Below are 18,373 nucleotides of genomic sequence, written 5' to 3' on the forward strand. Positions count from 1 at the left end.
ATCTAAAAGACTAAGAAAAACACTAAAAGGGTTGCCAAAAACAACACTGTTACTAGGTGTACGTTCATCTTTTAAAACTCCTATTGACACTAATATTAGTCCATATTTTTTTGAACGTTGGAGGCCAGTTGTGACAAATGTCATAAAAGAAAACAGGAGAGTCAGATAGTACAAAAATGGAACGTGTGAATGGTTTTCCAGTCTTGTTTTTGGTGACTGTCATGAAAGGGAGGGGGCGCTTCGTGTCAGATGGCAGGCGACGTATCGTTTACTAGCCCCCTCACATGTCCGCCCTCTACTTAAAGGCAGCTCTACATTACAAGCCTATTAAAAGCTACTTTTAATTACACCTCCCCAGCTCTCGTGGGATGAACTTCCTTCTTATGGCATGTGTGCACTTAGGAGTGGCACTGTTTTTTTCTTCCGGTGGTCCAATTAAAGGCCATGTTGACAGATTAAGGCTGCTTCTGGTTTTGTGCTCCAATAACACATTTAGGAAAGATGATGAGCACAGAGTGGAGAGGGCATGGGTGGGGGCTGTGATGGGGAGGGCGAAAGAGTAAGCGTGGGTGAACCATGAGGGATTAATGTGTTTACATTACCTGGGCTGTGATCTATCACCAACCTTGTCAAATTCCATTATTTCACACATACATATGCAGGCCTGGCAGCACGCTCCTCTGCTCTCTGATAGGACAATAGTTCCTAGCATTTTGCTCGTCCTTTCAATTTGAACAAATGTGTTTCTTAACCTGTGTAAAGCGGCACTGGACACTTAGCATGCAATCAAGAATAGATGTATATTGCCTTTTGTTAAAGCGTTAAATTGAACAAAATTTCTGAAAACTCACAAGATGTCACATTAGTGAATATATACTGCATCATTACATTATTTTTTGTGATTGAGTGTGGTAACACATTGAAGGAGAAATTAAACTTTCTACAACTTCGGTACTGGTTACCCACAATGATAAAAGCAGAGTTGGGTAGCAACATGTTACATTCACTCAGTTACATTAACTTGAGTAAGTTTTTGAGGAAAATGTACTTTTAAGAGTAGTTTTACCACACTATATACTTATTACTTTTACTTGAGTAGATTTGTGAAGATGAAACACGACTCTTAGTCTGCTACTTTGGGCGACATAGAGTCGTTACATTTGTCGTTTTTATTCTACATATTTGATTTGACTTCATTTTTGTTAGAGCCAACAGTGGCTCTACAAGTTTCACCAACGATATGTCGCAACAATGATGGCATGACTCTGTTATACCAATCAGACGTATCAATACAGTCACACGACCAGACATAGGTTTGCAGTCAGAAGTATTATGATCACGCTAGCCTGTTCAGTCATGTAGCATCTTTAACGTGCCATGTACAATAAAATATTTGACATAGGGTCTTCGGATTTGCTTGAACCTTTCTCCCAGTTTTTATTTGGCAGTGATTCATTTGACACCGACAGACTAATTTTCAATTCATGGTGGGAAATGTTTTTTCTCCACTAGAGGGCACGATTACTCTTTGGATGGGTAATGTTTCATTTGTCTAGTTTAAATTCAATGATCTTTGTTTATTTTTTTGGCCAAATATGGTCATGCAATAGGATATAGTACACTATATAATGATAACAGTTCACATAGATTATTTTGTGCTGAGAAAAAAACAAATATCACAAAGTAACCAGTTACTCGCAAAGTTACTCATTACTTCAGTACATTGTTTGAATGACTACTTTTATTTTGAAGTAATGCTACTCTTACTTGAGTAAAAGACTTGGCTACTCGACCCACCTCTGGATAAAAGTTGGACCACAAATCTTTCGTTTTATTGTGATGAGACTCACCTCTCAGGCACACTCATCTCACTTTGTCCTTGGCACAAGACATCATGTTAACGCATTTTTTCTTTCGAAATACAGGTATTATGTTCTTTTTTAACTTGTATGATAGTTTAAAAGTTTTAAAAATGGGATGTTTACCCTTAAAAATCCCATATACTGACATAATTTCATACACTACACTTCCATTAATTGTGTGAAACCAACTTTATAATTTAGTATGGCTGTATGCTATATGGCTGTTTACGCTTGTATGCTGTATTATTGTCTGCTGCACCCCTTTAGTATAGTTTCAGTCCTTTCTTTTTTTTAACTTTGATGCAGAATGTTGACTTGCCTTTAACGATATACTGTACCTCCATCCTTAATTTTGCAAAATCGTACTCAATTGTTTTATTTTATTTATTTATTTTTTTAACCTGTTCTTTTCAGCTGCTTGACCTGGAGAATGGGAATCTGAGTATCCTATTGGTCTGGACAGTTTTGTTCAATTTTGATAATATGCTATAAATCATTAAAGAAAACATTTAGATTGACTTCGGGCATGATATATAGTGAACTCACGTTTATGTAATACTATACTGCATAATGAATGGTACTTTTAACTATGATATAAGAGATAGAATAGATAACTTGTGTGTGGTAGAAGTTTGAACGTGTCAAATAGTGAGCAACCCTTGCTGTTGAGAACTGATTTACTGACAATTAAGCATATAAAAATTTGAAGAAGAGGACAGTTATTGAAAAATTGGCATCTAAAGTGAGTATTTTGAAGGGTTTGTATTGTTCATATATAGGTTAGGTAGCTGCTACAAGTCATGTGTATCTATTTATCTATGTATCTATTAATATGTATCTATTTATTAAGACTTCTATGTACAAATCTTAAGTTATTATACTTTCCAGTGTCAGGTGACAATTAGAGACAGCATCGAGAACTATAGTGTGTGGTAGTAATTTGACAGGTTGATTTCGCGTTTCATATGGACAAAAGGTTTGCGATATACGGTAATTAGTAATGAATTTATAAAATTAGTAATGAATTTATAAACCATTACAAATGCTTCATGTGAGTACTCTTATTGTTATATAGTCAGTGTTTTATGATTGCACCGTATAACACTGAAATGGATTACTTGGTTCACATAATTTACTTTGAGGAACTACCGGTAATTGTTTTGAAATAGGTCCCTGTTAGACCTTTCACTGTATTTTGTCCCTGTGTTGAAGGCCTCATCATCAAGTATGGATGCTGACTGCAAGACCCTGGCAAAAAGATCCCATTCACACATAGGCTTCATTATAACCCGATCAATATTCATTTAGTTAGCCCGCCAATTGAGTCCTTGCTGAAATGATATTACAGGACATTTGTCACGTCACTGAGCAAGGACAATTGCATTCTTTATCCTTACGAAAAAGTGGATATTGAGTAAGTCGGGATAACACCCTAGTGTAAATAAGCATTTTCTTCATAAAACACTATAAGGCAGGGAGAGCAAAATCAATAGCTGCTTCCTGTGATCCATCTCCAGCAAATCAATCATCATGTGTGCAGCAGGGAGGCCAGTGGGAGGAGAGGACGACGGCGGTCTGCAATCTTTGGCCGATACCCCTTCATTTTGGAGCCGCTTCTCATAATGGGGTCATCATTTCATCACTTAGTGCATCCAGCAGCCTGCCATTCAGCCCCATGAGAATGGGCGGTGCCATCTGATGAACGCCATACATCTTCATTGAGGTCAGTAAAGGAAAGGAAGATTAGAAGGTAACAGTTTTCATTGTAATTCATGATAACGGGAGTCACATACGTCTGCATGTAAACTTTATTGATTCATATCAATTTCCTCAAATTTAAACAAATTTATAGAGACAAGAAAATACGCACGCACTCGTGCATTGTATATACACGGCTCATACAAATTAAAGGAAGAAACTGTTCCTTTAATTTTTGTGAGCAGTATATATATATATATATATATATATATATATATATATATATATATATATATATATATATATTGACAATAAAATAAACTTAAAGGTATTTTATGTTTTGACGTAATAAGGAAATCCAAAATGAAAGGTAAAAATGTATTTAAATATATTCCATATAAATGTATTTTTACTTAACACATTTTTAAATAAAAAATGCTCACTGACTGCCATGTGAGCGTCATGAAAAAATAAGCAACACTAAAAAAATAAATGATATCCTGTGGGTTAAAGTGTATGTACATTTTAATTGTTGACGTGCCACATGCATTACATGCTTTGCATGGCCCATGCGCCCTATGTTGACCACCCTTGCCTGGTCTTACAAATAAATAATTAAATAACAGTCGTCCTACCTTAAGTGTTTCAATGGTCAAATATCTAATGATTCTATTAACAGTAAAAATATATACTGTATATATACTGGACTGTCTCAGAAAATTAGAATACACAATATTCTAATTTTCTGAGACAGTCCTGTATATTGTTCTATGTAAAGGACGTCAGCCAAGGTCGGCCCCCCACATTTTTACCACGCCAAATCTGGTCCCCTTTGCAAAAAGTTTGGACACCCCTGCTTTAAATGGTGGATTAATGTACAGGACTGTCTCAGAAAATTAGAATATTGTGTATTCTAATTTTCTGAGACAGTCCAGTATATTAGATAAATTTTGGGTTATTTTGCCCTGCGCCCCTTCCCCAGCATTTTTTGGAGGGGGAGGGATGCGTTTAAGGGGGGCTTGTGGAGGGACTGTTTTGAATTTCAATTGGCTTCCAAGTGGCAAAAAGCCCTCAGCTAATACATCAAAGAAAAATTGGTGTCAACTAATCGGTTTAGGACAAAATCCCATGAATACTTGAAGCATTTTTGTGCACCACATAGAAAAAAAGAGAAAAAAATCCTCATTCATAATAGCCTCTGAATGCAATTTAAAAACTAAAGTTTGCAACGATTCACAAATAAAATATAAATAATTCAACTAATACGCCGCAAAATGTATAAAAACACACTCACCTCTGTGTCTGCAGTTGCCACCGCATAATTATCAATCAACTTTCATGCAATCATCATTCGTGTTACTAAGAAGAGAAGGTTCCGTTCTGATGAGTACACAAGTCTGAGCATCATGCTGCAGGAGCGCGCTGTCATCTGATCATTAGGAACTCCACTCGCTTTGTTTAGCCCTCCCTTGCTCCTCTCTCTGCTCCTTTTCTTTCTTTTTTTAAAGGCTGCTTCGACTGCTCTGTTTCAGCGTCATCACCCTTTTTTCCTTATTTTTTTGCGCTGCATTCCCCCCCTTTCGAAACCACGTGATTACCAGGCGCGCGCATTTACTCTTTAGCAGCGCCTACAGCGATCCCTTTCGGCTTAATAGAGACTTGAACCAGACGGCAAAGAAGAAATCCAAACAGAGAAAATCCACTGCTTTCAAAAATAATATGTGATCAAAATTAGGGTCAATAAAATAGATTGTTATAAATAAAGTAAAATGATTAATACGCCATGGCAAAACCAAATATGGAAATGTATTAAGATGCATATATATTTTAATACACTTTTTCTGTGTGCCAAGTAAACGTGTGGCCCGTCGAACGCAGAAAATAAACTAGACGTGCAAACATGAAAACAGATTAAGAATAAATCGTGAAAATTTAAATGCTGCAAAAACGAACTATTTAAAAACATGTCATGCGTTTTCAAACGAACAGCTTGATGAAGATATAACATTTTAATTCAAATATACCTTATATAAACATATGGGGTAAAAATACAATCATGTAAAATGCATTTTTGTTTTAATTAAAGTAGGAATATTAAATGGATATTCGAAAATATTTCAATGATCTCAGATACCTGGACGCACGCTATACTGTGACTGCCACACACAAGTACACATGTTAACTTGTCTTGCGTATATCCGTGCTATTAAACCTGTTTAAACAAAACAAAATAAAAAACAATGCACCTGAATGGATGGATGAAACTCGCCATTGCAGATTTCATGCTAAAATCACCCTTTTATATAAGCGCAAAACCGATTTGAACGTTAAAAAAAATAAGATAAAGGGAAGCAATTGATGAAAAATAATAAAAGTAGTTCAAAAATCCTGGTTGTGGATTTATCTTGAAAGCAGTTCAGTGGAGGTGCAAAAAACATAAAGGAGGGGAACAAAAAAGTTGAGAAGCCTGGCGTGATGTCGCCTTCCGAAATGAGCCTTTGCATTGTTCCACTTGGAGAGAGAGCGTGTGAAGACCAATAAATATATATATAAATACGACAGAAATGAAAGAATGTTAGTTAGCGCGAGAGATGAGGAGAGAGAGAGTTAGAGAGAGAGAGAGAGAGAGAGAGAGAGAGAGAGCGAGAGAGGGAGTGAGTGCTCCCTCCACTTTGCAGTGACTACACCCCTAAAGAGAAGGAGGGAGGAGGACGACAGAGAGGAGGAGCGTGCTGTGAAGCGAAGTATAGGCTCCTCAATTTCCAACTTAGCATCTTGGCATACGCGACTAGTTTTTCCCATGCAGGGCAGGCGAAGCCCCCCTAAAAAGTCTGCTTGACGGCCGAAAGCAAAATAGTCAAGGGGGCACTACAAGAGAGGAGCTGCAACTTTCACGAGAAAAAAACAACAACTGGAGAAAGAAAAGATTTTTTATTTGGGGGGAGGAGGAGGAGGCAGCAGGTCTCCACACACCGCTGTCTCTATGCGCCCATGAGAGGCTGAGGCGGGGAAAACAAGCAAGGGGAAAAGGCACAAAAAAAAGTGGAGGGGAGACAGTGTTAAACTTGCCGCAGCTATGGCGTACCCTCAGGGCTACTTGTACCAGCCGTCCGCCTCCCTGGCCCTTTACTCGTGCCCGGCAGCCTACGGCACCAGCGTCATCTCGGGACCCAGGACGGAGGAGCTCGGTCGGTCGTCTTCTGGCTCCGCGTTCGCACCCTACGCGGGATCTACCACCGCTTCAACCGCGGCCGTCGCCGCCGCGGCAGCCGCGGCCGCTTTTAGTGGCGCTTCGCCCGGCTACAACTCGCACCACTTGCCGTACGGTGCGGACGCGGCAGCGGCTGCGGCGGCCACCTTCACCTCGTACGTGGTGAGTGCAAAAAATACATTTTTTAAACAGATGCTTTTGTTGGAAATGCTGGATTATAGCCATGCAGGAAAGTTATGTTTGAAAAGTGTGTTTTTGGTGTGTGTTTTTTAATTGGGGCATGCTTAACTGTCATAATTACTAGTTATTTTATCCTTTGTTTATTTAAAAAAATTCTGTGCACATGAAAAACTTAATAAAATCGAAAATATATGCAATTTTAAAATTCTTTACTTTCGGGGGAAGTGCTCACTGAGCATGTGGGCCTGTTTATAGTTAACTTCAAAGACTGACATGCAATTATATATTGAAAATACCATACTTGCATTCTTTTATTAACAAAATAAAATAAAAATAATATCAAATTAGTTAGTGAAATTAGTGCTTTTTTTTTTTTTGCAAAATGAAAGTGCATGAGTATTTTGCACTGTGCCTCCCAGAGTTCGCCCTACGAGCATTCCACGGGCATGGCTGGCTCTATCGGGTACCACCCGTACGCGGCGCCGCTGGGCTCCTATCCGTACGGCGACCCGGCCTACCGCAAGAACGCCACGCGGGACGCCACCGCCACGCTCAAGGCTTGGCTCAACGAGCACCGCAAGAACCCGTACCCGACCAAGGGCGAGAAGATCATGCTGGCTATTATCACTAAAATGACCCTGACCCAGGTCTCAACTTGGTTCGCCAACGCTCGCCGGAGGCTCAAGAAGGAGAACAAGATGACGTGGACACCACGCAACCGCAGCGAGGACGAGGAGGAGGACGAGAATATCGACCTAGAGAAGAACGACGACGACGACGTGACTCCTAATAATAACAATAATAATAACTTCAAACCCACCGGAGACCAGACCCAAGAATCCTCGGATGCTGAAGCAGGTTGGTGGTGCGCATGCAGAGGGAGAAGGGGGAGAGGGGAAAAAAAAACATCAATTTTTCATCCCAGTCGTTTCCACTCAGGGTGCAAAATTGATTGCTGCTTAATGGCGGTGTATTATTTATAATGGGACAATCGCTTTAAATAATAATCACCTTGAACTGCCCTCGTTTGACTTGCCAGTGGATGAAACTGCTGCTCATGCAAAGTGTTTAGCACGCCATTTATCTCCAAAGGCACACTATGATGTGTTTTGGCCTCATTAAAAGAAAAAAAAAACATGCATTTGTTTGTTTTAATTTGCAGATTTAAAAAAATAATAATTTGGAATAAATATTTAAATTGATCGTTCATGCATCTCAACATGTTATTTGCATATGCAGATGCCAAAGCGCTGCACCCCGTGGACTTGGGTTGTGATCGCTTCAAGGAGGACCCCCTGCACCCCAAGGACGTGGACCCCATCCTCAGCGACTCTGAGTCCAAAGACCCAGAGGACTCACAGGAGCGGACTAGGGACTTGTTGTTGGATTCTTCTTCTTCAGCCTGCGGCGGCAAGCCCACCACGTCGTCACCACGCTCGGTGGGGGCTCCGTCGTCGGACCTGAGCCACGCGCCCACCTCCGTCATCCACTCCCCCCCTTCGGCTCCTAAACCCAAACTGTGGTCCCTTGCGGAGATCGCCACCTCGTCGGACCGGTGCAAAAGCAGCGGGGAGACGCCGCAACTGCAGCGGTGTGAGCAGCAGCCTTGCCCGGTCGTCATGGGCCCCGCATCGGGCTCCCCTTCCCGGTCCTCCCCTGGTGTTCTCTCGCGGCCCCTCTATTATGCGTCGCCCTTCTACCCGGGCTACACGAACTACCACGGGACCACTTTCGGACACCTCCACGGCTCCGGCCCCAGCAGCACCCCCTCCTCCACGGCGCACTTCAATGGATTAAGCCAGACTGTGTTAACTAGAGCCGAGGCTTTGGTGAGGGAGAGCCACAGAGTGAGGGGCCAAACGCAGGTAGAGCTTTGTAAAGACACCCCTTACGAACTGAAGAAAGGTATGTCAAACATTTAACAGTTCAGACAAAAAGACTTTTTTTTCTAATTTATTTGCAAAATGAAAAAAAAAATCCCACATTTGAACATTATATTCTCCCCCATTCATCGGAGAAAAAATGTTTAGTTTCTCAACGAGTGTATTACGAGAATGGTCTTAAAGGCTCCAGCCGAAGTTATTTGTATTAAACATGTATATTTAATGTAGCATTTTTTTGTATTTAAGAAAATGGACAACATGCTATCTTTGAAGTAAATTATGGAGAGAGGAAAAACTATATAAATATATTTGTGCAGCGGTTCTTTTGTGGGTGGCAGTGTGTTTCTATAAAACAAAAAAGGGGGTGGGAGTAATACGCAACGCGTCAAACATTACAATCGAGGGGGGTTTGAGAGGGGGGAAAAATCTGAATTTAAAGGCAAACATTTAAATTGTTTAATTTGCTCAGTAAAGATTTATGAAATCGCAGCAAAAATAATCTATTCCATTTTTATTAAAAGTTTCCATAGTAATAAGCCGTTTAAAACCAATTACCTGGCGTGTTTTACGCGGTGCAATCAGGTGGCGGACCGAGGTAATGAGCTCGATTTTATGTCGAATTTAGACCTCATTACTATTGCAAAGGGATACTCATGCTTAGAAGAGAGACAGAGAGGGAGAGAGAGCTCGTACATTCACAACATAGTGGCTCCATTAATGCAAGGCGAGGGACACACTCGCTATTTTTAATGGCTGTTTGGACACACGCACACACACGAGTAGGGGAAAAAAGTACGTGGGTGGGTGCTTGTTTGTCACGCGTGTCGTGGAAACTCTTCCTTGTTCCGCAGGTAGGTGTCACACTTGCTCCTGATTTCACAACAGGAGGCCCCACTGGTTCTGGTTCTGTCGGTGCTGCTTATAATATGAAATCAGGGGCATGCAGTATAAATATAATAATAATGATGATAATAATAATGGTGATCATAATAACGATAATAATAATAACCGTGACGACCTTAAAAATAGTTTAAAGCAATAATTGTGTAAACAATTAATAAAATTATTATTTTGCGGATAATTTTGTAGTAAATTAAAAAACACTTTAATAATAATTCTAAAATTTGAGTAATATCGGATTGACAAAAGTTTGTATTTTTATTAATTTTCTTGTACTCTTGCATGGTTCTCCTTATTAACATTATTATCGTTTTCATTATTAATACATGAATAATGATCTCTGACAATATAATTTACCTTGTTTATACAGTAATTTAAAAACTTTAATCTATACTTGAGATGTGAAACAGATGACAAGAAAATGCTTTTGGGATTATTCACTTGTTTGTTCTTTTTTTAAAAGAAAAAAAATATTTTTAGTAGATATATTTTTCGATATTAGGCTTTTCTATATAATATGCGTGTTATCACTGTTGCCCTTGTGTGATGTATCACTCTCCAAAACAACAAAACAAAGAAAAAGCAATACACTTTTAAACATGTAAAACCTGTGGAGTTAATCCTGCAAACCCTCATTCAGTTAATGTCTCGCTAGATTATGATTATTAAATGGATTATGACATCTTTTTGATAATAATTTTGAAGAAATACTGATTTTAATTATGATAACAATACATAATACGTTATGTTGGTGGAATCCCCAAAGATCTGTCACCGCCACCACCACCACCAAAATATTGCATAAAATTATAAAATACAAAATATATAAATGTATAATTAATACTTATTAGCAATTATTTTTCTGGCTTCAAAATGTGCAAGCAGGCCACAGAGCCTCAATAGCAAGGCCTTGAAAGCGCACGTTCCTTAATTCGTTTATAGTTAGTAAGTATTCGAAGGACACAGCCATTATTGTTTTCATTATTGATCATTATTTTATTAAAATTCCCCTCCAGGCCTTTCAAGTGTCAGAGAGTGGCACGAGCGCATGCACGCACACACACATACACACTCGCACACCAACACGTAATGATGTGTGTATTCTTCTACTGATTCCCAGGGGGTTTAACAGCTCCACGTCACATGCTGTAATTTATGACCATTATTATTATGATTACGGTTGTGATTACCGTTATTCATATTAGGGGGAAAGCTGTTGCTGCTGGTTTTTTTTTTTTTTTTTTTTTTTTTTTTTTTTTTAATTTATTTTATTTTACTGTTTTTTTTTTTTTTTTTTGATGGGAAAAAAAAGTTCCGTTGGGGGTTATCTCCAAGCCCTCAGCAGTACGGTGTAAATCACATGATGAGAGGGGCGGGGGAGACAGTCTGACGTTTATGTGTCAAATGGGCTGCTTCGCATGTGCGTATTGGACACATCACAGAAGACTCCAAAAGTGTCATAGGGGATTCAAAGCAACTCGAAATTATTATTATTATTATTTGCACATTTTTCGTCACAAATGTCCCCTCTCCTCTGTTTGTGAAAATTTAATGCTGAGTGCACATAATGCCTAATAATCTGAATTAATGAAATGTTTGTCCTATTTGACATACAAACACTCACTTGAAGAAAAAAAAATAGTTAATTGAAATTAAACGTAATAAATGAGTTGAAATCAATAATGGTAAAAAAAGGAGGATCCATAACAGTCAATGTTAAATGTTGACCTATAATAGTTGGTCTTTTATTAGTTAGTGTAATTATCATTGCACTTTACTCATTGCACTTCATTACCTAAAAGGCAATTCATGGAAATTATTTAACATTTTCAAAATTCCCAAAATATCACAAATATATTTTTTTTCAAATTAGAGCCTCATTTAGTTAATATTAAGCCTTTATCTACAGAATCCATAAAATGATTGACAAGTCAAAATTGTAACCCATGAAAATGAGAGCAGTCCGAGCCAGAAGTTTTATTTACTTGTGTGTGTGTGTTTTCAATTGTAATACTAAGTAGTTATGGGTTCCGAGCTCAGCTGCAACCTCCAATTTGCATGTGTCTCCAATACTTCCATGAATGTTAACCCCTCTATCCAGAAATATTCATGTTTGATTTAAGTGAATGTGTGTGGATATTTGTTTTTCCACCATGTATGTGCCATGCAATTGATGGGCGACCAGTCCTAGGTGTACCCCATTTCTATCGGCATAATGTCAGCTTCGATAGGCTTTAGCTCACTAATGAGAAATGTGAAGAAAATGGATGGATTATTGTTTTATTCAGTTACTTTTACTGCTTTTTTTAAATGAATGAAATGATTAAATTAAACAGCCTTACCGAAAGGGTCTCCGGGGCATCTATTTTGGCTCAAGTTGAAATTACGAAACTTGTTTTCTTGCCCTGTTCAACCCAAAGCTAGACTTAGTCATGCCAAACACAGAACCTGTTGAACGCTCCTTCAAAATAACGGTAAAATGCAAGCATACACACTGGGGTGAAATGAAGGCTAAATGGCATAATGCTAAAGTGTGACAAGTGTTGCCAAATGAAGAATTAACTAGTATTGAATGAATGCCTTTCGGACTGCAAAGATTTCATGCCAGGATATTTAGTTGCCTTTCGATGCAGTGTAGCTGTTCTTCAAGCGCTATGAACAAGGACAAGGTGGCTTAAGGACACAGTAATACAGTGTGTGTGTTGGCGTTTGGGACGACCATTTAATTTTCACTATAGTTTGTTGGCATTTGGTGTCCCTGGTGAGCTCGCGTCTATCCCAACTGACTTTGGAGTGAAAAATTTACGCCCTGGACTGGTCGCTAGTCAATTTCAGTGCACACACTTGCATGGAGTAGACAAAACACCAGAAGAAAAAGAACAATCTCAAGAAGTACATGCACATTCTAGAATGTAAAAGAAAACCTGAGGTTCAAACCCAAACTGAACTCTCCTTTCATATCCATTCACTTTGTATTCATCAAACAAGTTGTAATCATGCCATCCATTTTCTATAGTGCTTGTCCTCATTGGGGATAACAGGTGAACTGCAGTTGAGAGGCACAAGCCCATCAAAAAAAAAAAAAAAAAAAAAAAAAAAAAAATCAATGAACCACACAAACAACAATCGACATTTTAGTTTCTTCAATTAATCCCAACATAATTTTAGAATGTGGGAGCAACTGGTGAAAAGCTATGCGAGCATGCAAAGTCAAATCTTTGTAAAACGTCCAAACAGGAACACAGTAAGCCAGACATTTCAAACTCCTCATTCGAAATAAGCCCACTTCCAATATCACAAATTTAACCTGTTATATACACCCGACTTGTGTAGAAAAAATAAACATGTCACGGTAAAGTGTGGCCATGTTAAGTATGGGTTTGAAAAAGCCTCTCGGACACACTGCAAAGCCACCTCAGATAAGGTGGTGGCAGGGGAGAGAGTGATTTAGCACTTTATATTTTTTCGCCGTTTTCTCTCGTGCTCGCTCACTCGCTTCACCGACTGTTTTTCTTATTTCTGCCGAGAGAGCTCCTCTGGGGAGAGATTACACGTGTAATTTTCTGCAGCGAGATGTTTTAAGTGACCTCCCCCTACATAAATAAAACATTTGTATGAGGAGGAAGAAGGAGAAGAAGGGGAAAAAACATTAACTGAGAGTGATGAACTATGAAGTCCTGTAAGAGGCCAAAGGGGTCTTGAGGTTGCAAAAACTGACAGATTTAGTTGCACTGGTAAGTAATAGAAGCTTCTTTTCAGCAATGTGGATTATTATCATCAATACACATATTAGTGCACATACATCAACATCCTCCCCTGAACATTTTGCTGCTTGAGGGGCTGTGTTCAGTGGCCATGTTGGCACCAACGCTGGGGTTCCATGCCCTGCCCTAGAGGAGGACAAGGAGCAAGAGAAACAAGAAGAGATCAATGCCAGTACCCACAGGTATGCACACAATTGTTCAACATAGGATTTATGTTCATTTTTAGTTGTTTTACCTCTATTAGAAATAGCTGAAATCGAAGTACAGTAGCAGGTAAATCTAAAGCAAGAATGGTTATGGTTGTTTCGAGCTTTTCACATGAACTGTTGAAGTTGAAACCCAAAACAAAAAGAACAAACTATTTATTGTCATAATGACTTAAAATGTCCATTTTAAAGCTAACTCAATGCATTTCTGTTAAATGGTAATTGGAACATTTCATCTGCCACAACTGGTATACTTGAAAAACTACATTTTGTGTGTATGGGAGTTATTGAGAAGTGTTATTTTTATTGCTTTATTCAGCTACAGATAGTAATGAGAAAGAGAAATGTGCCTAACACTATTTCTTGATCATTGGTAAGCATCACTTTTTTAAAATGTGCCATCACAGATGGACATTTTGCAGTAGTAAAGCAAAAAAAGTAAAAGTAAGATTAATTATTTTATTTTAGTGTATAGCATTATACTGAGCATCTGCTTCCAATTCAATATTATAATTATCACATTTTTGCCTACACAATACCCCATAATAATATTTAAAAATGAATAAAAAGTTACAAAAATATACACTGATTTTTTGAAAATATTATTTTTGTTGCTCGAACAGTAGTGGCCATCTCTAGTCAGAGATGCAAATAATATTTCAATTGCTACAGCTACATGGAAATGAACTCTTTCCTGTTCAGTACATGTGTAGAATTAACCCTTTATGAGTTCACTGAGCTGACATATAGTAGATTTTTCCTCTGATGTCATAATTAAGTTCTGTGTAATTTTTTTAATATATATACTTTAGCTCTATTGGACCGAGCGGTTGCATTATTTCTTCCTTGCAGGTTTGTCATAAGGTGCAGAAAAGTGGTCCAAATTTGACCTATCCATTTGAACATGGAAAATGATTTTGTTTCATAGATGATTCAAATTTTAGAACATATAATTAGATTTGTTTTCCTTTTTATCCTCAACAAACAAAAAAAGGTGTTATAACACACAAATCGTGAGGAAAACATTAACGAGACCGTTTAAAAGAGAACTAAAGATGACAATATTAACAGCGGTGATGGAGATTGATGAAGTGTTTTCTTTCAACCCCCTTCGGAGGGGGTCGGGCGAGTGAGGGATGTTTATTTACATTTGCCCTTTTCAAATGATCCCTTTCTTCTCAACATCTGCTCGACATTAGCGTGCAGATATGAGTCCTAATGACCGCTGTAATAAAGCCTGACACTCACATGCACGCACTTCACGCGGGACGTTCTTTCGCAGCCACATTGTACACAACACAGGACCGTCATTCGGTACTTCCCCTCAGATTGCCTTGATGGATGCAAATGGCCACTTTTGTAATTGGATCAACTCCCCAGATGGATATAGACAAGGCAACGCCTATTTTTTTTTAACTCTGTTCTTGCAAAGTTATTTTCAGCCATGCTCTGCTCTCTACAAGTGTGTATGTGTGTTCAAGATGAGGGGGGATGGATTTGGACCCCCTTTGGGCCTGGCCAGCCCCTCACTCACATACAGTGTGGGGAGGGCATCAAGCGGCCCCCTAGTAATGGTGTCCCAATGGCAATTTAGTAATGTGCTGTCAGGCGATGTCACTCATATGCTATTCAATCAACAAAAGCATCACAATTTGGTACTTCTTTGCTGAGTGATTATTGTACAAAATCTTTTAAATTCTAACTAAGATCCTGACTGATAAGATCATTCAGAAGCTCAAAATTTGCATAACAAGACATGATAAATCGCAATAATTTTGTTCCTGTCCTATCAAAAATGTTTTTCTTTTTGCTAACATCTCCTCTTCATGGTTACTGCCTCTCAGACAAAGTATTTAGCTACTCAATATCAGCCAGCACTAAGGTTTTAGGTTCGATAAATCACATTACCTAAAATTACCTATGCATTTTTTTAACGATGGCAACAGCTGGATCATTTAAAAGTGCTATAATATCCTATGGGGAAAATTGTTGATAAAATTGGATGGAAAAATGGATTGAGGGGATTCCATTGAACACACGAAGCCAAGTTGAAATGAGATCTCTTCATAAGTCTGACTTCTGTTAGTGCCCCAGATGATTACTAAAGAAAATGTAAGTGGTCGCTCCACCATACTTCAAAAACTGTGGCTCCAAGCCAATGGGAGTGTGCTGGCTCGCCGTACCTCAATTAACAGTCTGCTTTACAGCCAATAGGTAATCAAGAGGCTTAAAACAGATAAAGACCACCCCTAACTCGCAACCAAGCCTCTACTCTACCATACCGCCCTTTGCAAATGAATCCTTCCATTAAACACACTGAGGAGCTTGTAAGGAGGCTCACGACGAAGCAAATATATTGACCTCTTTTTTCAATGAAAGGAGCCATTTCTGGTCTGATGACTAATTTGTTGGTCTTGCATGGAAAGGCCATCTGGATGGTAGGATCCGATCACTGCAGTAGGTAAGCATCACCTGTCAGGTTGACTCCTCTTTTGGAAAATGCAATCTTTGTGAGAGAGACGGAGTAAATGAGTTGTCCATCAGTCACAGGGTATATTTTATATACAGTATACCGTATAGAAATATATATTTACATTTACACCATTATTTCTTGGAAAATTTAATATTTCCTTACACTTTCTGTGATGAGGATAATGGGATACCCTTGAAAGGTAAGACAAACGTGTGAGCAGTCAAATCACTGTTTTGGTCAGCTATGTGACACATGGTATTTGAGTTGTTCCATCATGATTTTTTAAATGATATTCCGATTTTGTCCAACTTAAAAAATCCGATATCGATATTAAACCGATACAGACTCAACATTCAATTCAATTCAATTCAATTCAATTCAATTTTATTTGTATAGCCCTAAATCACAACAAGGTTGTCTCAAAGGGCTTTGCAGAGGCAATATGATACACAGTCAGAAAGAGCAAATGAAGTAAACAAAGATTAATAAATAAAGTTCAAGTCCTGGGCATCCCCCATCCTTGGACCCTCCAACATATTATGGCTAATTGTATTGTGATGGCCAACTTGCCTGGCACGGCCAGACTGTTCTCCCTGTATTTTTCAAACACTGTGAGAATAGTCTGGGTCCCAGCCCATTAACGGCCTCTCGAGCAAGAACAAAATCAACCGCCCAATCAGATTAGTTTATTTGCGTGATGTGTTCTTAACGCGCAACGTCACTCTTCCGCGTCGGAAGTTGTCTCCACAACAACACAGATGACGAACAGGAGAGCTGAGAATATGTTCCAATCCACGGTAAAATCAGTTTTAAATGAACAAAAACACATAGACACAAGTCATTGACAACAGGCTGTCTCGCGCTAGCCATGTTAAATAAACTTTCCCGTTCTCCGCTCGCGTAGCGCGAGGTGTCGCTTTACCAACGTCACGTCTGCCCATCGCTGATTGGTCCACTCCGCTGTCTGTTTGCTGTGGCTTGCTCCGCCCTGGAAATTTGATCCGCTCATTGGTCGTTAGACTATAGCTGGAACAGCGGTGAGTCTGGTATATCAGGCTAATGGCCAACTGTATGCTATAGACCCCAATCACGTGACGTCACAACTCCGCCCCCCTCGTCGTGTTTACATATTACCGCTACGTACATTCCTCCTATTACTGCGTGTTTTTCTGCTTGTCTAAGGAATCAAACGAACCCAAAAACCTTCCTGACAATCGTTAACATTGATTGATCTGACTGATTAATCAAAATGGTGAAGGCATGTGTGGCGGTTGGTTGCAGTAACACAGAAGATAAACAGTCATTTTAGAAGTTGCTGTGTGCCCATTGTTAAAAAGGCAAATCTGTAAAGCAGCACAGTTTGTTTACCTCGGTCCATGATGCGTTTGTGTCGACTGCTGTCAGACAGCGACGAAAACATCAATATGATGCCAACACGAGACATCATCAGACGGAGACTACGAAGCTCGTCGCCACGGTCGCACAGCAAGAAGGTGAGCGCAATAGCAGGTGTTGTGCCAAAAAATAGCCGCCCTGCGTGAAATGTCCCCCCTGACAGGAGCGCCCACACGGAAACGACTTTCTTGTACCGTGAATATGTATTATTTTACTCTGCTTGAACTAATAAATGTAATTGTGTGATTGTCATTGGGATATGGTCGTGAAAACCTGTAGACTAATACATTTCTGTTCAAAGATGGTTATGTGGCCCAGTCCATGATTCGTTACTAAAATACAGTACTAATATTTTGTGTAATTTAATTACTTAAAACTGATCTTACAGTCGTAAATCCATCACTGTAATGCGTCCATGAAAACATTTGATGTTTTCACGTCAATAAAGCGTTATAAATAAGCGCTCCCAACCAGGAGGGACATTTCACGCGGGGCAGCTATTTTTCGGCACACACCGGCCCGTTGTCGATCAAATTTCATTTTACAATCGTGACAACGGTGACGCTGCTGACCAAATGTCGGTTTATATTTGGGCCGGTGCCAATTTTGGGTACCCGTCTGCTCATCGTGAAGAGTATGGAGTATGATTGGAAATTTTGTGGTCTCAAGACGAGCTCTGACGCACGGGACGGGACCGGAGAGGAGGAAACATCGGTTTGGGCATCAAATATGGATCTGGCGACTGGATCGACCAAAGCTTTTCCAAATAATGGCTTTTATGCAACTCATCCAATGAGTTTA

General features: G+C 39.3%; 1 protein-coding gene across 1 annotated transcript; it reads left to right on the forward strand.

The window, feature by feature from the left end:
• The first annotated feature begins 6,265 nt into the window (after positions 1 to 6,265).
• irx5a (iroquois homeobox 5a) lies at positions 6,266 to 9,166 on the forward strand. Its single transcript, XM_057851353.1, has 3 exons — positions 6,266 to 6,933; positions 7,371 to 7,809; positions 8,191 to 9,166. Exons 1-3 carry the CDS (start codon positions 6,637 to 6,639, stop codon positions 8,871 to 8,873), a joined length of 1,419 nt encoding a protein of 472 aa, XP_057707336.1. The 5' UTR covers positions 6,266 to 6,636; the 3' UTR covers positions 8,874 to 9,166.
• The last annotated feature ends 9,207 nt before the right edge of the window (positions 9,167 to 18,373 follow it).

This window comes from Corythoichthys intestinalis, chromosome 1 (genome assembly GCF_030265065.1).
Source record: "Corythoichthys intestinalis isolate RoL2023-P3 chromosome 1, ASM3026506v1, whole genome shotgun sequence".
In the NCBI taxonomy this organism is placed as follows: Eukaryota; Metazoa; Chordata; class Actinopteri; order Syngnathiformes; family Syngnathidae; genus Corythoichthys; species Corythoichthys intestinalis.